This window comes from Hermetia illucens, chromosome 2 (assembly GCF_905115235.1).
Source record: "Hermetia illucens chromosome 2, iHerIll2.2.curated.20191125, whole genome shotgun sequence".
Taxonomy (NCBI): Eukaryota; Metazoa; Arthropoda; class Insecta; order Diptera; family Stratiomyidae; genus Hermetia; species Hermetia illucens.
This window is the reverse complement of record NC_051850.1, coordinates 136,281,768-136,306,443: the sequence shown is the minus strand read 5'-3', so window position 1 is coordinate 136,306,443 and position 24,676 is coordinate 136,281,768. Positions and strand designations below refer to the sequence as shown.

Below are 24,676 nucleotides of genomic sequence, written 5' to 3'. Positions count from 1 at the left end.
ATAACTCAAATAGTAGTCTAGAAAGGGAATCCGTCATTTTTAAAGGTTTTGTGAAAAACAAATTTTATTAAAATCGGTTTACGGTCTGCCTGTCCATCCCTTTGTCAGTCACCCACACTTTTCTATGAAATGTACGATTCTAGATTTTATATAGGCTTCAAAATACATCTCGTACCGATAATTAGTAAAAACTCCGCCATGCTACTAACATAGTATTCTGGTCCCAAGCCCAGGTAAAGAAAGAGGGTTTGAGGCAACATGCTTTGTACTATCCTCAGTAAAACAAAAATAAAATGCTGAGATCAGGGAAAGAGAGAAAAGTAGTATAGTTGGAGTTATTCCACTATGCTAAATCCTACCTGGTCTCTCAAGTCCCGCGACAGGCGACCAAGAAAATGCATCCAAAGTTGTTAGAAATAACATGGTCGAATCGAGTAACAAGCCTCGGAAAATGTTAGGGCGTCCACCTCAGTCGACGCGGCAGGACGGGCCCCGGTCCTGTCGAGAAGAGGACAAGGGTTCTTGACGCATGGACGGCGTAAGTTAAATGTTGACACCCTAACTAGAAAGACGCAGGAACTCGCAAGAGCCCTTTGGATAAGGCGCATTGATATTTGCGTTCTGAAAGAAACCCGATGGTCTGGTGTCAAAAGCTATGACATTGAACGCGAACGCATTAAAAATGGCTATAAGCTTCTCTATTTTGGTAGTCTACACAGTAAATATGGTGTTGGTATTGGCATCTCGGAGGGTTTCCCCGATGCCATTAAAGAAGTTGGGATGATCGGCTAATGAAGCTCACCATTATATCAGCTGATCGCACTATTCACTTGTTTACCGCGTACGTACAACAAACAAGTCGATCTGATGCCGAAAAAGATGCCTTCTGGCAAATTTTCCATGAAAAGACTTGTCCCGTGGCTGCTGACGACTATATCATCATTGCCGGTGACCTTAATGGTCATGTGGGTGAAAAGGCAGACAGTAATAAGTACCATGGGGGAAAGGGGTTTGGAGCCCGCAATGATGATGGCGAGCTTATAATCGATTTTGCGGACACCCATGACCTTGTACTTATGAATACATGGTTCATCAAACGATTGTCTCATCTTCCTACATTTTATAGTAGGAGCAGTAAAACGCAAATCAACTATATTCTCATAAGACGCCGACATTTTACCACTGCCATTGATTGCAAAGCCGTTACCTATGAGACCATCGCACCTCAACATCGGCCGTTGATTGCCGTCCTGTGAATAAACCCACCTATAAAAGCGCGTGAGGAACACACTGGCCCCCTGCGCATGAAATGGTGGCGATTTCGTGAAAAGAAAGAAGAAATGATTTCACTTACGCGTTTACCAACCATTACGAATGTGGAAGAATCGTGGAATCAAATGAAAGACACGATCCACAAAGCGGTCTCTGCAACCCTCGGGGTCACCAAGCCGGATAAGCGATACAACAGCCGAGATAAAGGCTTCCGAATGACGATGTCAAAATGAAAGTCCGTGAAAAGAAACGCCTCTATCACAAATTTCTTGACGATAAAACACTGGCTAATTGGCAAATTTATAAGAATGCCAACCGGGAAGCAAGAAAGCAGTCGCTGTCACCCGAGTGCACCATTACAAAAATCTTTACAATAAATTGGACGCTCCGAATGGCGAGAGAGATCTGTATCGACTTGTCAAAAATCGTAACAAACGCACTCAAGATATCGAACAAATCTGTTGTGTTAATGATAAGAACGGTATTTTGCTTACCAACCGTCGAGCCGCAATGGATAGGTGGCGAGAATATTTCGAGCAGATTTCAATTGAAGAATTTGGCCATCCTCCACTTCCACAATCATTGCCGACATTTGGAGCAGTTCCACCTGTCAGCGCAACTGGTGCTCAGGGGTGACGGGGAGGAAACTCCGTCGGCCGAACCAAAACCAGGTGGCCGAGGAGAACCTCCATAGAGGTGGCAACGGGAAACGCTGTATCGCATTGGCTTGCCGGCCGTGATGCAGTAGGCGAATGTTCCAAAGGCCTAATTAGGGCGATCAGACCCGAGTCTGCACAGGGACTCATCTGAAGTGGCTATAGTCACGAAACCTTAACAGGGGTATACTGGTACCATGGGAACCGGGGTAGCCTCTGAATTCACATAATTTAGGTGAATTCCTGCTGTATTTGCGTTCAGCTCGGTTGTTTGCGGTTGGTCCTCTAGTGGGAGCTTCATGGGGTTGTGGTGGCGTTCAAGCGAACAGAGACCTTCGGGTCTCAGCGTGGTATTGCGTTTTAACACGGGCGCCATATTCCTTAGTTCGGTAGAGATTTAGGTAGGTTTTGCATCCACCAGTATGAATCCACTCGGTATAGACTGGTACCGTCGTAGCTTGTGCGGCGGGGCTCTGCTTGTGGTCACAAAATCAATCCGTGTTCGAGGAGGACCGTGGACCATGTAAAACAAATTAAACGAATGAAACCGTCACAGCACCTGACGACATCGCATCTGAGGTCTGGAAAGCGAAGAGCAGGGGCCCAACACTATGGCTCAGTGAATTCTTGAATCGGGTTATCCAGGAAGGAAGAACACCATCTGACTGGCAAGAAAGTACCACTGTTCCAATATGGAAAAAGTCATCCGCCCTGTCACCCTCTATGGTTCTGAGTGTTGGCCGACTATAAAAGACAATGAACGGCATCTTGCGGTGATGGAGACGAAGATGTTGCGTTGGATGTGACACGTTTTGATCACATCCGAAATGAGGATATCCGCAATGGTTATGGGGTTGCACCGGTCGCGGAAAAATTGCGAGAGAAGCGTCTTCGATGGTATGGTCACGCGATTCGCGCTAACGAGAATTCACTCCCAAGATTGGACTGAACATCGAAGTCGATGGTAAACGACCAAATGCAGGCGGAAACAACGGTGGCTTGATACGCTGGATGGGTATTTAAAAGCCTCGAGATTGCATCTAGATCAGGCATTTGATAGAACCAAATGACGAAGCCCATCACGAATGGGAGAAAGTTTCTTCCCAATTGACCTGGACTCAGGACTCATTTATTTCGAAAACAGAAATATTAATCAAAGTTTCGGGTGAATCGTTTCTAGTATGTCAGTATTATATTCATTTCAATTGAAATATAATGAAGTTCATATAAACTATGGACCACCAGCTAAGTATACAAAGAATACACAAAACCGTTCGGAGCCATGGGTTTACAACCCGTCATCCCCCATTAAATCAAACAACATATACAAAGACAGGATGGCTAGCCTCGGTCAGGATCGATACCAGGAAAACGACAGCGGAATGAATAACTACTCTCTTGGATCCTGGAATGTTAGATCACTAACCAAATCTGGTAAAGTCAAAGACCTACAAGTATAAGGCCGGGATTCTAGCAGTTCAGGAAACGAATTAGAATGGCCGCGAGATAACCTATATGGGGTCACACATAATCCTCGAAAGTGGAAAGTTGTCAGGGAAATGTTAATTTGGAGTTGTTTAAGTCCACATGCTTCCTACATAAGTGCATTCCCAGAAGGATATGGGCGTGCGCAGATGGTATTACCTTCTTCCAGATAGATTACGTTCTTATCACCAAAAGATGGTCATTCAGTATCCTCGTGAGATTCCGACCAATACATGGTAAAAAGCGTTTACAGGTGCCAAATTTCAAAGACCCGTGAAATGAAAATAGAACTCACTTGGAAAATTTGCGAAAGTCAGCCAAGGCTGGAAGAACGATTAGGCTGCCAGAAAGTACAATACCAAACAAACGAGGCATAAAGACAACATCTAAAGCGAAATACAAGGGAACTATCCCATTTGTACGTATCTCGTTATGTATATGCATTTAGCATGATATAATACTCACTTTAGTGTAGTATTAATATTTAGTACTTTGGGTTGCAATAAATTTACACGGTAAAGTCATCTTTAAGCTATTGTAACTTTGTTAGGAATAGTATGAATTTGATCAAACTTGGGGATAACATGCTCCATATTATATTTTATATTACTACAAATATATTACTACACATTTTTATAACTCTTAGATAAACTTAAGGGGGGTTTTCAATCGATTTCCCAAAAATTGTAGAAATTAAGTTAATTTGAGCAGATATCGATATGGAGAATATTTTGAGGCCTGGACACCTATGGAGGCAGCTTCACGAGTTTTTTAGATTTTTCGGTTGAGTAGTTTCTGAGAATGGGTCCACTAAAGAAATCATTACTTTCGACCTCTCCCACTCCTCCCCTTTTCAATGAATGTCAAAACGAAGACTGACATCGAAAATTACCAATCAAGACCCAACATGTATATTCGGTGAAAAAAAATGTTACACCCCCCTTTTTCAGGTATGGGGTGTTGAAAATTCAATATCGAGCTTAATCAAATATTTGTGAACTTTGAGCAGCATATGACGGCATTGATCGAAATGTACTGTACAAAGTAATGCATGACGTTCGAGTTTTCAGAAAAACTGGTTAGCTTTCTCAGAATGAAAATGCTCCTGTCAATAGCGCAGTTCAAAATCAAAAGTAGGCTGGCAGATGGGTTTGAGATAAACTTCGGGTTAAAGCATATAGATGTGTTGGCACCTCTAGGGTTCAGTCCGGCATTGGAGCATACACGAAAGTTGCGTGTGGACGGAAAAGACACACTGCCCTCTAAATCCTGTCAAATCATCAGAGATTTTTATAAACCTTGATAAAACAGCAAATGAAGTTGGTTTATGCATTAAAATCATGACACGGACAAGAAAAATTATACCCACCAGACAAAACAGAACGACTGATGTGTACAACTGGGAAAATGTAGACAACTTTATGAACTGACAAAAGATGAGATAAACTGGACGATATAAAACACCGAATTTAGCTCTCAAACAAAATCTTCTACTCGGTCCTATCGATTTTAAAAGCCGCCTGCATACACAGGAAAGCAAAGTTCCGAATATACAAATTGGCAATAACACTTGCACTACACCACGAATGTGATACATAGACCATAACATAAACTTCAGAAAAACTAGTCAATACCCTCGAAAGGAGTGTCCCGAGAAGAGTAATAGAGATTAAACTAGAGGACCACCAGTGGCGAATCAGATACAACCATGAGCTATATCAAATATTTGACTAACCTGAAGTCACCGAAACTAATAAATTTCGGAAACTGCAATGGGTTTGCCCACTGTCGTCTGGACATAAATCGAATACCTACTCGTAAGAGGGTATTGAAAGGAGAACAGAAGGATCAAGACCGGTGGGAAAACTGCAGATTTCGTTGACGAGAGAGCGTATTGCTGCTAGGAATTCGAAATTGTAGAGCGCAACCAAAGAATCGAAATTATTGAAGGAAGGAAAACCTGAAGGTCAAGGCCCGATATCGGTTGCAGAGCCTCAACGACGACGACAACTATTTCCTAGAAAACACCGGAACAGTGAGAAAGTGAATTTATGTTTACCTATTCAATGAGCTACGACTGGTGGAACAGCAGACGGTGGGTAGGTCCGATTAGGAGAGAAAAAGACAGATTTGTAAAGAAGTCAGCATAGACCTCAAGCTAGTTGCCCAACGGATGCTTTGAGAATTCTAATTACAAGCGGACGTAAGTTCATGTGGCAGTATCTAAAAGGATAGACATATAGTAACGAAGGAAAATCTGTTTAAAATTTGGATTACGATATGTGACAGTATAGCACTTGATGAAACAAGTCGTGAAGAAGTTTAGACCGGATACGTCCAATGAGTTGTTCAGAGCCTGTAGAAGTTAGAAGTTTCATGACATTCCTATAGGCAGGTTAACTGCTGACGTCACAAGATGAACTGGTTTGATTGAAAATATATGGAAATAGTAACCTTAGATGAATCTGGACTGGAATCGGTACAAAACATTTACGAAATTTGAAGGGTAACATCGGATCGGCTGAACTTTTACGAAGAGGCGACTTTGAAATAAAAGTGGAGCTTATTGAAAAAGCGGCAAACCTGCATTTATAGGGCAGAAGGTACTTAGAAAACGGACTTCCCAGTAATATACAAAATTGCAACCACCGCTATAGCCTTCACTCTAGCAGTTGGAGGTTGAAATGCAAAATAGTGTCACTTGACCAAGCTAAATGAGAATTTATCTTATTCATTAGATATAAATCTTTGAGCCTAATTGATTCTTGCCAAAAAACGAGGCTAGCACTGCCTTGAGAGCAACGTGATAGAAAATGTTCGTCAGGAGCTGGTTACTCCTTGATGTGTATTTGCAAACATGACATGAGTGTGCTTTAACCAATTTAGGTTCAAAAGAGACGATTTTTTCCCTACATATAATGATGAGTTGCCTTTGCTCCAGAAAATAACCGTCAGTATTTTTTTTTAAATTGGGTAGTTTCCCAAAAATGAGGAGTCCGTGGAGAAAGTGGAAGATAGTTACTTCCTAATTCGTCCAGTTCGTCATAAAGTAATGGAGACTCAGGACTCCCGTACTCTTGGAGTAGTAGTAGTTGGTATATTCATATTTTTATAAGCTGGCGCGAAGTGATGAAGCGGATTTCCAAATCTGCGAAACTCACCTGAGTGGACGGAAGAAATTGATGGTGAACCTGCTCATAAGAGATGTTCCCAAGTGCTAGTAAAGTATTTGAAGAGCTTATGCTAACTATCTTAAAGAAATATGCTATGGGTGCATTTATCGGCATTGAAGGCATTGCACATATTGGGCATTGCTGGAGTGAAGGATCACCCGTAGTACGATGGGAAGCCTTAGAGGCTGTCTTTGTAATGATATCTTTCTACAACTTGTAGACAATGTAAGGGTCTTTGCGAAACATTGGCAAGTAATCTTATCGTAGTAAAAACGGCCAAGCTTACTTATGTTGGTGCCTAAATAAAGGGTCCACGATGAACGCTAGGCTTCATCATTTCACTTCACAACTGTTGTTTGTTTGTTGCAATTGCGAAAAGATAGGAATAATTGGCAAATAGGCAGGCCCGTCGATGTAAACAAACGAAAGTGTAAAATTTTGGATGACATTCAAAATAACCTTCACAGATTGGTCAGCCATGAAAGAGAAATCGAGCTTAGGGGTGTTTTCGGCAAATCTGATTATGGAACTGGGCCAGCTAGTGGTTTGGACGAGAAGTAGGAAGCAGTAGCATAGCAATCCGTATGCTCCAGGTGTGTATGACAGGTTACTTAAATATCTTTGGCAATCAAAGGCTGACAAAAGGCTGACAAGCTAGTTTAAGAACGGTGTGATACCAAAATAATGTACTCCTGTTGGCTTTTAGCATCAAGCTGCCAACAGTCTGCTCTGAAATTGGAAGTTGCAGAGATTCGCATAGTCGAATAAAAGAACGACGCTATTAGATTGGCAATTTGATGGTCTATTATGAGCAGGATTGTCAAGGGCACACTTCTTTCTGTACAAGGCAGCCGTGCATCTCATATGCATTTGCTGAGTTTCCTTAGATCATAAAAGATGATATCTCGTTGTGGTCTTCTGGAACGATAAATCAATAATCTGCGAACTGTCTTCTTTTGGGAAGCGTTCTCAGACTTACAAAAGTCTGCTAGAGTCGTTGAAAAAGCTGTGTACGCAAGCATTTCAAGGGTCAGTAGAAAGCGCATAATGCAAGGTTCCCGAGCGCTTGAAGCTGTGGTTCTCCGCACTTCCTTAATTTAACTTTACTCAACCTATCCTACATTTTAGAAAATTAAGTCTAAGGGGTAATTGAAGTCACTTTAGCAGGTCCCCAAAAAATGGATTTGTATTTTAATTTGTTTTGTTTCTATTGCCAATAGCTCTTTCGTAGATTGAAGACTGCGCTACTGGAACTCGGGTGCGACAAAGATGTTGTTCCATAAGGCTTTGTATTGGGTCTACTATTGCTCAGCATCATGTATAGTGCTGTACTTGATTTTTCATTTTCAGTTATGGTTAGTGGTATTATATAAGCTGTGGTTGGAAAACATCTTATGGATATTCAGCCGTGCTTATGAGGGGTAACGAGGGTTATAAAGATGTGGGCATGACTACTGAACCAGCCTTGAAATATTTGCAAACGATGGTAGGCATAAAGATAAATATTAACCAACTTTCCCAGTATGTTTGCAACAAGGTTGATGCCGAACCTAAGCGCCAAGCTGCATTCGTGTAGCATAGGTTTGGCCGTGCCGGTGTAGGGAAGAGCCTTATATAGAGCGAGAACATTCTACGGAATGCAGCACTAGAACACTGTCCTAGGTGGTTGTGTAATCATCGCATGATTGGTACGGTGGTACATAGAATGCCCAGGATATATGCCAGATTGCAGCTGAACCACGCTGTTCAAAGGAACGACGAGATCCTAAAAAAGGGCTGGTGGATCTACAGGTCGATGTATGGTATCATGGAGTGGGGTACATCAATTCAGTAGATAGAAATCTAGCTATTGGGAGGCGGCTCAGGGCCTCTAGCAAAGCATTCTGATGTTATCCTGGCGGTGGTTTTTGTATTGTCCTTGCAGGGGTACTTGAGTAAGAGAGTGTGAGAAACAACCATTTTAAGGAACTATAGATTTCCTAAATGCCAGCTTAAAATGCAGGCACAAGTTAATATTACAACGCATCTATCATTACGAAAGGAGAATACGATTTTGGATAGTTTGGCACTAAACTTTAAAGACCACACCCCAACAATACTTGCTGGCGGTTTCAATGCACGAGGGTTAGGTCCGATTGTTGAACTAGCGTATACTGGGATCTTCATAGTGAAAGGTAAGCTCTAATAGACCAGCAAACACCAAATCATCATATTCAGCCGTGTAGACGAAAGAAATCCCCGTACTGAGCCCTTGGCTGGTTTGTAAGGGATCATGGGGAAGGTATATTGTGATGTGGTAGACAGGAAGCTCTCAACGCGTAACACAGTGTCTATTCTTGACTGCCTTCAAGCGCGAAGACTTTGTGGACGGGCAATTTCTGTAATAAAGTTAAGCAAGCTCTGTGGACGAGTAAGTAGAGATGTATTGAAAAGTGGGTAATGAGGCGTATATCCACTCACGATACAATGCCTGTATGATTGCTGTAAACACGGTACTTAAGTGAAATTCATCTTATTTTCCGGCTCCGAGTGTTGAAAATAAGAATACGGCTTTTCCTACAGCGAGAGGGAATGTTTGAATCTCAAATTCTAGTTCAACCGACTGTTTACAAGAGGCAAGCAATTATCCATGAGAAACTGCTCGAGATTTGTAGACGCACTGGGATTGTAGAAACCTTTTAAACTGATTTTTGAGATACATTGGATTGGTTCAATGGAACTTTTGAAGGGTGTATATTGTAAGATTTCTCTCGATGGAAGAGAAAATAACAGGAGCCGGTTTTCATATTGAAATACCAAATATCTCCCGGGGTACTATCCGGTGAACTATGAAAACGAAGTATGGGTTTCAGTGGGCTTATTCTATAGGATTGGTACTATACTTAGTTTGCTAAGAGGTCTCGAGAATGCTTTGAATTCTTCCAATTTGGGTTGAATAAAAGGAGTATTAACTAGATTGGATTTCCCTATTTACTTAGCGCGGCTTATCGAAAATTGTCTTCTGGGAAGGTTTCTAAAATAGGCAATGAATGTAAGACCGAAGGAGTTCCTTGCTCTGGCTATGGTACTTTTCGAAATTCTGCAATGGGACCTCTCGTTGGAAGCGTGATGCACTATAAAGTTTTCGACTTTCGCGTACCAAAGCAGGCAAGGAATGTTGTTTTGTCCAACCATTTACCGGAGCACATAAAAAATATGGTAATAGGCGCAAATGAATCGATGCTTATCGCCAACCATAGAAAAAAGTAATGTCATTATCAAATTGGTGAAAGTTTTAAGGATTTTGAAGCAACACGTGGGTTACACCAAAAAAAAAATAGCAAAACTAGCTGTTTCCTGAAGATGATATGAGATGCAGTTACTCCCCATGGCAACAATAGTGGAATCAATCTTCCCAAATGTGAGCTTGGCCCAATGTTTGGAGAAGCAACTCCATGCCACAACATAGCCCTTGCGTGTCGAAGGAGTGAAGACCTTAGACGCACCTGCTCCGTCAACTTGAAGGATGCATTAAGAACGCTTAGAAACAGCAAAGTGCAGAGTGCGTATGCAACATTGTTGTTTCTGTTTTAGTGAAATTTTAGGAGCCTTTCGATAAAATTCGAAAATACACTAACATAGTATTATTAAGTTAATTTAAGCAGAGTTGATGAAGTGGCATTCCACAACTGGTGTTATTTTTATCGACTTACCAACGAACGTCCCAAATCTAAAATTTACCATCATGTCGTCCGCCCTGTCGCCCTCTATTTGAGTTGGCCGACTATAAAAAACAATGAACAGCGTCTTGCGATAATGGAGACGAAGATGTTACGTTGGACTAGTGGCGTGGTACGCCTTGATCACATCCGAAATGAGGATATCCGCGATTCATATGAGGTGTGGAAAAATCGCGAGAGAGACGTTTCCGATGTAATTCACGCTAACGAGAATTCAATTACCAAACTTGGTCTCCATATCGAAGTTAACGGTAAGTGACCAAAATACCATACATCCGGCTATATTCGGGGGAAAATGTTGCATTCCCTTTTTGCTTGCGTGCCCCCTTAAATTCCACACAAAATAATGCCTTTAAGTGCATCCGTGGTATTTCATAGTCTGCGTCCATCAAATTTCATCCCAAGAGGTCCAGTCGTTTCCCGGAAAAGTGCATTTGACAGACAGATAGAAAGATAGATGGAAGGAATCACCAAGATGGGTTGTTGCTTAATACAATTCCAAAAAAAAACGCAAATGGTAAGGCTTTACAGATCAGCGAAAAGTTGCCGACAGTATGTAATGCGACCATGTCGGGGTGCATTGCTTCCCCGAAACGGGCGCCGAATTTTTGGTGGAATTCTAAAATCGGTGAATGAGTAATATAAGGAGGGGCAGATAATAGTTGAATAGGGCTATCATAAAAAGTAAAAGCGAACAATTTGAGCGGCTGTATATGGAAGCTTACTCAGGCGACTATGGGCGTTATGGGAGCTGCGACGAAAAAACCGAAAACCGAAAATAAAGGATGTCGAAAGAGGAGGTTTACGAGCTATTCCTAATGGCTAACATAGATGGAGCCGCGCCCGAAAAGGATAAATGCTGCGCAGGGATGATAGAAGAATGCTTTCAATTCTACGAGATGGGGTAAAATACTAAAGGCTCTAATCCAATTGGGTGCCTCGATGTACTTGGTGCTCATAATTGCCGACTTTTTATTCGATAAGATCTTGTTCTGCGATTAAAACGAGTGATGAAAATTATATGGAACAATATACGGTGTCCCACAAGGGTCCATCCTAGGTCCACGCAGTTGTTGTGCCTTTCCCTGAATAGGTTGAGATTTACGCGAAGCGGCTTACGGCCAGCGAACGCTGGTTTATCGTTTGTAGAGCATAAGGCGGAATTAGTACTTATTACTGCGCGGATTAAGTCTACATTATACGCAAATCACATATTTCCATCTTGCGTTATGTGTTTAGGCATAATGATCGACCGGAGCCTAAATTTAAAATTACACGTGAGGAGTGTGACGACCAAGGCTGGGGCACTGAAGGCCAAATCGAGAATTATTTCAAGGGTGTTTAGTTCACTGTACTGTATGCAGTCCCAGTGTTGACAGATTTGCTGAAAAAGAAAGTGAACAATAGAAAATTTGGAGCTGTATGTCGCCTAAGTGCACTTCGAATATGTTGCGCTTACCGAAGAAGCGGTAAAGGATTAGATATTTCTTGGAGAATTGAACGCCAACGACGAAGTTAATTTCAATCTAACGCTGCTTTTGAGTAGAAAGCATGCGTTTATCGATTTGAGCATGACGATTGTTGCTATAAGTGATTGCAGAACACGTTTTATGTCAATAGTGAGGCCGATTCATACGTGGTCTGTAGTTGTAGAGTGAAGCCGAAAAGGTCATGGTCGCTATCCATAAGGAACTTAGGCAGCAAGAAAACATGAGAAAAGATTACGACATTGAGCATGATCGTAAAATAAATTCTGATCCAGAATCGCGATGTATTGCCATATGGCAGCCCCGCGGGGAGAGTGGAAGGAGGTCGCTTTAGTAGGTAACATTTTTATTTAACCTACCACCGCGTCTAGCCATCTTCCACAAGAAAAAGGAGAGACTAAAGAATAGAGTCGATTTTAATACGGTTTTGTTTTAACAAGAAAGGGAGTAACAACTGGAAATATTGCCGTTTAAAATGCAGCCTTCCTTGGGAGTTAATGCGAATGCTAAACACTGATGTAACGAGGACCAGCATTGTCTCTGTAAAGATTCCATCCTTAGCTATTAGATGCATATTGAACCGACTTTAATAAGGTCAAATTTTATTCAAAGGGGTAACTTGGAGACTGCAGTCCCCTCTGCAAACAACCTACAGATCTTCTGGTTCGTTCAGTACACATTCGTGTCTCTAATGCGATATCATGTCCATTTGCCTTAAAAGTTTAGATTCCCTGCTCATATCCCGTTTTGTTACCACTTTTCCTTTTTACTTTTCACATTTTATTATACTGGACTTCATACTTTAAGTTACAACGAAATCTTCATTAGCATATTCTTGTCTATTTTATTTTCGCTAACTAAATTAAAGAAGAATTTGACTGATTGGGTGGTAAAAGCTGGCCAGGGGGGGAGTGACAAGATTGTAGGAAGATAGTTAGAAGGATAGTTAGGGCTTTATTGGTCACTCTTAAGGATAAGTGTAAGCGGTGATATGAAGAACAAAACGATCCAAGGAAATGATTTCGGGTCAAAATAGCTGGGTGGAGTGTGTAAGGAAGGAGGGCGACCTAGAGGCGAAGAATATGGAAACTTCAATGGTTTTGAGTGAATCTCATTCAGAAATTTCTTTTATTTATTTTGTGGCACTTCTGCATATTGCAGCCAGGAGATTTCAAGGTTGGGAGGGAACTTTATAGGTTAAGGTCATCAATATCTGAGGACTAAAGAGGAAGCGAGTTCAAGTTTCAGAGTTCATTTGGATATTGTTCCGGGGCTTTTTTGAGGTTTTGTGTAAAACAATCAAACGATTCGGACGAAATTTGGTGAACATATGGGAACTATGAAATCCCATGCAAAGAAGGGCTCCCTTGTGGTGCGGATGGAGCGCCCCAGATGTGGTTTTAGTACCAACTTGTGAGTGACTGAAGTGCCTAAGAGGACTTTCCCACATTCCCAAGCCTGGCTAGAACAGAAGCATGTATGCAGATATTGAGGATTACATCCGCGAACCACTTGGGTGATGGTGGACATGCACAGTCAATTTCCGTCATTTTTGTTTTTTTTAATAGCTCTGTTTTCCTGGAAGACTACCCAACGTGGGTAGTTATTCTGGCCATTTCAACTTTTTCGTTCATTTGGCGATCTTTTTCTATTACGTTTTGGTGGGCATTTATACTCCATTTGTAACTGTTTTGAACTCGGTTAATTTCAAGAAAGGAGCCTTGTGATGTATTTTTCCATCGGAGAAAGTGTTAATTTAGGCAATTTTGTGCATGACTATCGCTAAAAATTATATATACTCCCTTCTGCGCTTACGGCAGTTCCTGAAAATATTTGCAACATATATTTTATGGTCTTGCAAAATAAATCTCTGCAAGTATTTTTAATTACAAATCGACCTTATAAGCAGCTGGATTCTTGGATATAAATTGAACCTACGCAAAGTCGGTATTTTTACATTTGTAGCCCCAAGGATACTACTGAGTGATTTCTTCGCAATCTCTACCGTAATGAGGGAGTACGACCACTAGTTTGGAAGTACAACTTGACGTCGTAAATTGCTATGAAATGAAAATGATAACAAAGCTTATAGAAGGGTGTTCAAGTGATGAGAGGGTAACCAACATAGAGTGAAGGAATATCTTCTGCGAGAGGAAGTTTTCAAGGGCTATAAAGAACAGTATATAAAAGCCAAACGCATGAATGCAAAACACCACAGCCTACTGACATCATATCCATTATACAACAAAGTACGATTGTTCTAAACTGTGTATATTCCATCAAGGTAAAGAGGCTGCCTTAACAACTGGCATCATTCTTCGGAAAGTTTTATCCTTTCTTGATATTCCAACCATCACTCGTTACTGAAATCGTTTGAAGTCACCTCACAAACTACTATCGTCATTACTCTTTGTTTTGTTATTTATATAAGAAGGCTGGATTTAATACTTCATTTCTATGGTATAAAACTACAAAACGCAGCATTCTAGTAACTAGTACTATTCGCAACTATATAGCATTTTGGTTTCTTTGTTTTGTTTTGTATATTTTTCTCGTTGTATCACTAGGAAAAAATCATTTCAACATGATAGAAACTTAAAAATGATTGTTGGTGGGTCATAATAACAAATGAAAATAAAATAAAAATAATTTAAGAAAATTTCCAATAAAATTCCATTAAAATCAATCATAAATTTTGTATTTGTTTCTTCTTTTTCTTTCTGATAATATATTTAACTTGTTTGATCGAATTTAACATTGTTGAATGATTTTTTTTTTGATTACAAATTTGTTTTCTTTATTTCAATTTCATCTTATCTACACAAAATTGCCAAATGTTTGTTTTATTAAGTTCAATTGTAATAATGATTTATATATAATAGTTCAATTTGATAAACAATTTCATCCCTTGCCTATATGATTTAAATAATATATACTTTGATTTGTGTTCTCTTTCCGGTAGATGATGATTAATAATGATGATACATATAATAATAATTGGAAAGTATTTTATACATGAGCGATGTGTATGTGTATAATAATATAAATGTTTTTCCCATTTTCAAATTTATGTTGATGTTTAGTTATACATGGTTTTTATTATCAATTATTTATTAGTTTACATTATTTTATAATAGAAATTAGTAATTTTACGCCCTAAATTTATGCTAATTATGCATTGTTTTTTAGAATGTTTTTATTCTGTACCTCAAAAAAGTTATCCTTTTCGAATTACAGTAATTTTTCTTTTAAATCAAAGTAATGCAAAAATCTTATTTCAATTAAATATTAATGTTATGAATATTCTCATTTTCATTATTAATATTAAATACGAATCTCACTCTTCAAGTTCTAAATTATTATTATTTGAATTATTTTCTCTGATTTGTTATCTTTGCAGATTTGTTTTATAAGAAGTTTTAAAATATTTTCCTTTACAACAGTGAATTTTCTCATTACCGCTCTTTATTTAATTCATATTTACTTTCTTTCTCATTCATTCTTTTTCTTTAATGTTAATCCATTGAATTTTTATTATGTAAGCCCCTGATAAAAGTACGTGAATTTATCTTTTTTATAGTTTTTCTCTTCTATTTACTGCGTTGACCTTGTTTAGCTACATAATGAGCGAATTTACTTGCTGTGTTACTTTATAATTGCAAATTTATTAATTTTAGTGATTTATAAAATAATTTATTTATTGTTGACTTTATTTGCTTTTTTTCGTCTTAATAGTCACTTTTTTTCATCGATTGTATTGAATTGATTAGCGCGAAATTATTATCTACCGTTTTCATTTTGTTTTGAAAAAAAAACTCGAAAAGTTCTCTATGATATGACGAAATGTTTTCAATGTTATTTTTGACTTTTTCTTATAAATTTTCTGTACGCAAAGAAAATTTAGGACTATTAAGGGTGCGAAATAAATATATATTTGTAAAGCGATTTGTATCGAATTTTCACTGAAAATTAATAGATTCCGGCATTAAACGGAGCAGACAATAGGTCGGCCTTATCAGTATAAATTTTCTTACTTCTTCAAGGATTGACAAAGTACATTCGGTTCAATTTTAATACAACTAAGAATTTCGTTTTGATAATATAATAATAATAATATATATTCATAATAATCGCAAAAAAATATTCTTGTGGTAATCAAGAAAACATTTCAAGAAGAGAAGTTTAATAACTGGATCAATCTCACTGTCTTATGGGGACTTTGGAACATATCTTATCTTTGTGCACTGTTGTTCAGGTGGTCAGCATCGTGGTGTATATATACGTATTTTTAAGGGCCCGCGAATGGGCGTGCTTATAAAAAGGCGGGATAGCGGGGAACCTATGAAATCAATCGTAGAGGGTGAGAAAAAAAATGTTCAACATTGCTAAAACTCAGGAACTGTTGCCTCAGTAATGAGGAACTTGGCTCATCGGCGGAACAATTCAAAGAGAGTTTGATACTTCATAGGCCTTCACCTTGGTTGGCAACATATAGCACTTCTAGAAGAGGGAGAACATCTTCCAGCGCATATGAACCATGACAATAGGTATGATTTTGAAGCCCAAGTTTATTCTGAAAGGAAAGGGTTCAAATGAAAGGAGTGTGAACGCGTTGAGTGGAATGATGAGCTAGACCACGCTTCCTCGGACCATGACTATATTTAATACAACCCAAGGATTGTAGCCGGTGATTTTAATGTCTGCCTCTAGAACAGATTAGCCGAAGGAAGAACAGCAGGAGATGTGTCTCGCTCAAAGCGATTCCAGGGTTGGATGTACTGCTCGCAGATATCTGAGGGAAGGTGTAGTAGTCCTGACGTGCGTCAGTTCCGCGTTAATGGGAAGAGTCGGCAGCTTTATATCGGCAATTTGTATGCAGATCAAAAGTGAGTCACGGATGAAGAAAGTGCTTGCAGTATATCAAGTAAGTGTCTCAGTTGGACGGTGGAGACTTTTCAAGTTACTCAATGATTGACGGAAGCTATTGCAAGCTCCCCTCTCATTTATAGAAGGTTAGTAACTGTGGAGTCGAACCTATGAGAACCTGGGGTGGGAAAAAGCTATGTTTTTTTCACTGTTGTTAGTTGTCAGTCTACTCTACACGAAAGTTCCTGCTCCTCCGAAGTAATTGCAGTAGAGGTGAGCGAAGATCGAAGACAACAAATTCCAAGGTTGATATTGAAGGCTATGAACGATATATGCACGAAAACTTTCCAGAGGTACTTAAAAGTGTCCAGTGGAAGAACAGAAAACACGCAACGGGGAAAATGATGGGATGGGTGGCTAATAACAAAGATCATTATTTTTGAAAATGGCAATAGCTGGTATGGATTTCGGTGCATCTAGCCTGTGGTGGATGCGAGAAGTATAGTGGAGTTGGCTGTAAAAGGCGGAGACAGTTCCATCAAATGGATGTGGAAAATACATGCGATTAACAAGGAATGAAATTTTCTCCAAATGGTTTTAGATCCGGTAGCATATCGCGAGCACGAGCTGCCCTATTGCAGCAGATTCAAACATGGAACAATAGACTTAGGCCATGATTTTTGGGAAGGCATTCAAATCAAAGGAAAACTGGCTCTCTGTAAGGATAAAATATTGTATGTACTATAACATATGTATAGTTGCTGAAGAAGACAAGGGTGAGGAAAGCCTTAAGAGCGTGGAATACGAAACCCTAAAATTTCAGTGGTGTTAAAAGGGCAGACTCGAAGAAAGGCTGTGGTTTTCAGTCGATGAGAAGTTTATGCGCATTCAAACTAAAGCGGACGTGCCTATTTAAAACACCATGAAAAATTCGGCGGAAACTATAAAAGCGGAGGTTGTGTTATTTTTGACTGAATACTTGATTAAGCACTTATTGAACCTTGTGTTTGCCAAGTGGCGGACAGAGGCGACAAGTAGGACCAGAAAGGACAAATCGAATTCTAAGACAATATGAAGGAGGAAGAAAAAAGAGATTACTAGACAAGGAACCGAAATTCCTATATTGGCAACTTTGAGGGGGGAGGGAATTAGGGGCGATACCACCTAAACCTCACTGGAGGGGTCCAAGGGCGTACTACAGGAGCGAGAGCTAGGAGAAGTTAAATAATTTTCCAAGTTCGTCAATCTAGCTCAAAGTAACTCAGAGAACAGAGTGTCAATCTGAAAGAGCCATGCTCCCTCACCTTTGAGTTAAAATTGATCACTTGTGTTAATATACTAAAGGCAGGCGCAACGTGTATCGAGTAACTATGAATATAGTGGGAGCTGTTAACGAGTTGAATAATAACCTGTGGGATGCCCAAAATGCACAGAATATGAAAAGATTATGGGTTAGACCAGGGAGAATTGTTAGCAGGAAAAAACTAAATAGGCACCTCATGTTGTAGTTGAGCAAAACACTGTGATGAGATACTTCAAGAGGCTCATTTACTGGTGTTCTGCGAAGGTATACTTAAGTGTTATCGATCGATTTGAACGATGCAGGGAAAGGAGTGATATTGCCGGAGAGTAGCAGAGGTCTTTACCTCAAGCTGTGTGGTAGAAAGTATGGTATCAATAATAGGTCCATCGCCAGATGGGTAAATTTGAAAAGATGCTAAGGACAGCGGTGAAATTATGATGATTTAAGTTGACCTGAACCACCGTGGTGTTTTGAGGATTCACTGTTGCAGACCACTTGAAAACCGAAGGTACGGCTATTTAACTATTGGATAGAATAGTGCTAGCAGCTATTTCTCTGAATGTGAGGAGTGCTTTCAATTCGACCAACTGGAGTCTAATGAGAAGAGGAGGGCGTTTGTGACATTCCATATACCCATATTCCTAGCTTCACTTATGTATGGACAGCTATTAGAAAGAAAGAGGGTTCTGGTATAGAATTGATGATGCAGCCATGTCTCGAAAATTGTCAAATAGTTTGGGAGAGCTCCATATTGCTCTATACAATATAAGTTATTGAACTACATATGGTACGTAATCCCTTCCTACTCGAAAAAGTTAGAGCGATTTGAAAATTGACTAGAATAGGTTTTGCCTTTACGATCATACTAGACGATTCAGACTATGCCATTTCTGGAATAATGCCGACCGATGCTTTAACGAATGATATTATGTGAACTGGGAGTCCAGTTCCTCTGATCGCTACGTGGAGAATGCTGCAGAGAAGAAATCATCAACCCAGTGTAAACAGCAGTGGAGACAGTCGAAATCGCTGAATGTAGAGAATGTACGAAGAAATTATATCTTAACCCATCTAAAAGATATCGAGAGCTCGAACAGTGAGGTTGTTAAGGAAGGCCAGAAGGATGCAGATTTGTGTTGTCCTAGATTAAAAAAAAGCCCGATGGGGGAGTCTAGCAAGGCGCAGTCGATAAGCAGGAGGTCATTAGAGTTCTAGCCAGGCACCTAGGAGGCGAAATTTTCTGCTGCTGGGTGGTGGGAGCTTACCATTGTTGCCATCGGCAGATTACAGGCGCCTGAGCATGTTTAAGCAGCATCTGTAATATATGTATTTGCAATAAAGCATCCAGTGCAGGCAATCTGTCAAAATGACGTTAAATGTCGGAGGTTTGCTGTAGTGTTCAACAGTGAGCACCATACTAGTTTATGCAACGTCATTTAGTGAACTGAATATGGTATACGACACCCTAATAGCTGAGTGCGGTCTATTGAAGGAAGGAAGCAAGTATGCGTTACCTTTAGGGGCGTGTTGCACGATACAGTGGACAACAAAATTTCTGGAATCAAGCCGATCGTCTTTTGCTGGATGAAATGGCGCGTATCTATTATGAAGAGCGCAGTTCCTCTAAACACTGGAAGAACGCCGAAGGAAAACAATGTCCTTGAAAACGCTGAGGAAAGGTTCGCTAGACTTACAAATTGATTTTAAAAATCAAGATTACTACGCGGAGAGTATATGGGGACGTTATATTCCTACCCAATTTATTAGAGAATAAGGAGGATGTAGCAGATACATTCATAAGTTTAAATTGGACAGTTCATCAAACAGCGCGAGCTAAAATATCGTTCTGGAAGACCCATTCCTTTTATTGTCCCAGTTATATAAATGCAAAAAAGAGTATGGTAGAATTATTGGTAGGATCTTAGTATGGGAAAATATAGCGACAAATTAACGTATATGCTTCAACGGAAGACTCAGTAAAAGACAAATTCTAAAGTCATTTTGAGTCAGTGTGAAGATAGTAACTGGCGGCTCTAACGCAAAAATTAGAAAAAACTTGGTTCCTCAACATATAACTAATGAAAATGGAAGCAGGTTCATAGAATTCGCTTATAATGGAAACATGGCCATCTAATCCACCTAGTTCTCTTACCGCAGGATTCGCAAGAAACTTAGGCCTCATCAAATGGGGCGACTTCAACCAGATTGATCACATACATACTTATCAAGAAATGCATCTTCCGTCCTTGACCTATGGAAGTTGCTATAGCGGCCACTATTTCGTCAGAGGAAGTTATCAATGTTGGGTGTCAATTAAAGGGGAGGGGGTTCACTCGAGCTATCAGATTTGATATTGAGAAGTTACAGAACGAAAAAGAACAAACGAAGAAATGACGAGACACAGCGGGGAATTCTATTAGAATAGAATAGGAACCAGATGAAAGTCGATGAGCCCCATATTTTCCGGAGCTACGCAATGCCTCAGTCTGATTTTCAAACATTGAAGAAACGGACGGTCGTATCACTTACACTCGTACTATTCGAAGAAGTTAGGGATGCACTTAGAATTCTGAAGAAGAAGAAAACAGGGGGGACGTATCGGGGTATACCAGCGGAACTACGAAAGACAAGAAGTGTGGGGATAGCGACCAAACAAATTGGACCAAACGTGTCATGTAGAACGTGTGAACATATATTTGAGGAAAATAAAAGGTGAACGACTACCAGCAAGAGTCCGAAATATATAGGAAGATTAGTAGATGTTCCAAGTTATACGCTGCTCGATTTTCGACATCGTAAGACACGGATGGAGATGAAGAACTCCTGAACCAAAGGAATTGACATTGGGCTGCGCGCCATTGGAAAAGAAGATAGAAAATGTCAGTCCTATACTTGGGTAGCCATAGTCAAAAATGGGTTATAGTTATAATGCAGAAATATTTTACAATGCCTGCTATTTCAACTTCACGATCAGCATATGAATAATAGTCAAATAGGGCTCAAAAAGAAAAAGTTTGGATTTTAAAAAGAGATAGCGATATTGCGGTTCCTCCATGATTGCTTTTAAGAGATATTTGGTGTTAAATCTCTGCCCTTGGATCAGTTAAATCAGCCCTTGTCGTCATTGATGAAGGCTCTCCCATTATATTCGATAAACAAGGAATTGACAAGCAAGGCAGAATGTACTTAATGGATTAAACGTTTTTAATGGGGATAAATAAATGTTACTATTTAAATAGCAAATAAATTTGAAACTTTGGCAATTCAAAAATAGAAACTAAAAAATTAGATTAAATTTTAAATTTATTGGAAACAAAAGTAAAAATTAATTTGCAAAAAAGACAAGAATAGAATAAAATAAATTATAATTCATGGACTATTGAGTCGCAATAATTTTATCCTTATCTAGAAGGGTAACAATTTTGTGTTTGCAAGATAAAATCCACTAAATTCGCGTAAGAGGGAGCCAATGGATTAGGCTAATTTAAGTAAGCAAGAGGGGGTTAGGTATTTTTGGGGTGTCTGCTAAGTCTACCTTAGTTTACAGAATGTCCTATCTATTTCTGATGGTTTTAAAAAAGATACCTATCTATCAGAGTGGATAGACAAAACTATGAAACAATTTGGACGGATGTTGCGGTGCTGGGAGAAACTCATCTAGGAAGCGATATTACGTTGAATCTTGCAAACATTTAGTCTAAATTCCAAAAAGTAACTTTGAAAACATTCCAATATCTTCTCTATAAATTTTTGTCTAAATTTTTTTTTATCTTTCGCTTATAACTTTTATACAAGTCTTGTTTCATTTTATATCGCTAAAAAATAATCATCACTAGTTTTTTGTTGTTTTTTTTTACCGTAAATTTACTTTATTCGACCCTATTTCGCCATTTTTAAAATGCACAGCTACGAAAATTGCATTGAATTTGTTTTTACTATTTATGTTTTTTGTTTGTTTTGTTGTTTTATTTGCTTTTAAACGTTCATGCATTTGCTGGTATCTAAATATTTTCGTTTGCTTGTTTAGTGTTTTCATTGATTTGCTTCTTTTTTTCAACGTGTGAGTGATTTTAGTAGTAATATTTTTTGCTTTTTTCCCGTCCTAATCGCTGCTTTGCAAATTTATTTATTTTTCTTTTATTCTAAACTAGAATGTTTCCGATATTTACAACGAAATTACTTTGACTTGGTTATGTGTACTTTTAAAAAATATATTTTCCGTGTCGTTGAGGTGAGTTAAGTTTTTGAGTTTCGAAATTTATATATTTTGGCAACATCTAAAGTTGTAAATTATTTTTAAATTAACTGTTGATTGTAGTAGCCACTTGTGCGGATCGAACGTACATAGGTTCGCCACATGGGTCCTCGAATGAAACTAGTCCTTATCGTTGCTTGCAAAGGATGCGACAGTATATTGGAAGAGGACCCATGCGTTACGTTCGGTAGACACCAGTGACATCTATACTAATAGTGTTTTAAAAAATATTTACTAGAAAGCGATTGTTACAATATTGATTACAATAATCCATAATAGCGTATAAAATTAACGATTACAGTGAAATAATTGTAACTTATTTATCAGCAACTTTTACGAAATCAATTGCGAACGAAAACTTATTGATTCTAGTCATCTGGGTCTAAACCGATTAGTTCTGCCTGTAGTCGCCCTTTTGTTTTACAGAAAACTGTCAAACAAAACACCCTCAGGGCTAGGCGAAATTGCGGCGACATGAGTGTCAATATAATGAATTTCCAAAATGAATTCAGAACGGCAATCCATACGAAAGCGAAATGCACTAATGGGTTATTATAACCCGCGACGAGTTCGTACACTCGCAGTCCAATGAATGGTAGCCACGATATCCAAAAGGCGAAAACTAACGTGAACGACATCATATGACTAGGATTCGATAAGTTTTCAGCTAATGCAGTCGCATATTCTTTATCGTGAATCGGTGCACCGGATTTTATTTTACGCATCATTACAAATATATAACCGTAATTATGAACAATCGAAATAACGCTAGGTCCTAATACTAAAATTGCTAAGGTGGCACTATATGCTGGCATATTGCCCCAGTCCAGCATACAAACGTAAGCTTGATTATCGAATTGTGGCGTACTATATCCTAGTAGTGGTGGGCAACATAGCATTGCTGCTGATATCCAGGTGAATGCCATCCAGCATTGGCACCTGAAAATACAAAGAAGAAGTTAGCAAAATTCTACAATAATTACTATAAGGGGGATTACAATTGGGGCGATGGAAAAGTCATTTTTTTATTATCTCATCTATTAGGTTGTTGCATATGAAATGGCCGATTTGGCAATCAAGTGAAATTAGATGCGATTCTGCTATATCAAACCACCACCAGTTGGCGCAGTTGGCGTCGGATAATGAAGTATAAATACTCCTACATTTAATCAAGGAGTAATTTCAGTTTTGACCATCGTTGTGATAACAGTGAATAAAAAGGAAAAAAGGATGGAAAAGAGCCAAAAACGTATACTTTTTCTGTATGAGTTCAAACTCGGTCATAAAGCAGCGGAGGCGACCAGGAACATTAACAGCGCATTTGAAGCTGATGCCATAAGCAAATGAACCACATGCCGGTGGTTCGAAAAATTCCGGCCAGGCGAAGTAAACCTTTAAAATGAGTCACGTGGACATCCAGGACCATCGATTGGTAACGACGTGCTACTTTTGCTAGTCGAATCCGACACATGTCAGTCTGTGAGAGGCATTGCAGTGAAAATGGTCGTACACTATTCGAAAGTTTCCCGGCACTTGCAACAACTTGGAAAGGAGAAAAAGCTCGACAAATGGGTTCTGCAAGCTCTTACGGAGCAAAACATGACGCTTCAAATGGAAATTTACAGTTTTTTACTCTCCCGCAACGGAAGCGATCCCTTTTTGCACAGAATAGTGACGTGTAATGAAAAGTGGATATTATACGACAATCGTCGCCGATCAGCACAATGAGTAGATGCTGATGAGTTACTGAAGCATATGCGGAAACCGAGCCTCCATCCGAAGAAAGTAATGGTGACTGTTTGGTGGTCTACAGCTGGAGTTATCCACTATTCTTTCTTGGCACCTGGAGAAACGATAAATGCACAGAAATACTGTGCCAAACTTGAGGAAATACATCAAAAATTGAGTATTCAACGGCCGAGATTAGTCAACAGAGACGGTGTGATGCTCCTTCACGACAATGCACGACCTCATGTTTCCAGAACAACAGTTCAAAAGTTGAACGAATTGCAGTATGAGACTTTGCCTCATCCACCATATTCACCGGACCTTTCGCCAATCGACTACCACTTTTTTAAGCATTCGAATCATTTTTGGCGGAATAACAATTGAGGAATGAAGAAGTCATCAAAATTGCCTTCGACGAGTTTGTCAATCCCTGAAAATTGGACTTCTACGAAACTGGCATACATGCTCTTGTATCTCGCTGGGAGAAGTGTTTTGAATCGACTGGCACCTATTATATTTTGATTAATTAAATAAATTTCTGTTAACTTTACACTCGTTTCAAATTTTTGTACCAAATCGGCCGTTTCATGTGCAACAATCTAATAATTTTATTTAATACTTAAAATCAAAGTGTACGATCGTGATCCCGCTCCTGTTTGGTGAAGGAGACCACGAAATAAAGGAAATTAAAGACCTTTTATTATCCCAAGATTTCTTGCAAAGAAATTAGCA

The 24,676-nt window shown here is 39.3% G+C and overlaps 1 protein-coding gene across 2 annotated transcripts in view; it reads right to left on the bottom strand.

Moving 5' to 3' along the window:
- Nucleotides 1–13,706: 13,706 nt before the first annotated feature.
- Nucleotides 13,707–24,676, bottom strand: part of LOC119647641 (G-protein coupled receptor 52) — a 152,150-nt gene continuing 141,180 nt past the window's right edge. For both annotated transcript variants that reach the window (XM_038048703.1, XM_038048704.1), the window contains one exon: nucleotides 13,707–23,155. In XM_038048703.1, coding sequence (XP_037904631.1) covers nucleotides 22,585–23,155 — 571 coding nt within the window. In that variant the 3' untranslated portion in view covers nucleotides 13,707–22,584. The remainder of the gene's footprint in view (nucleotides 23,156–24,676) is intronic.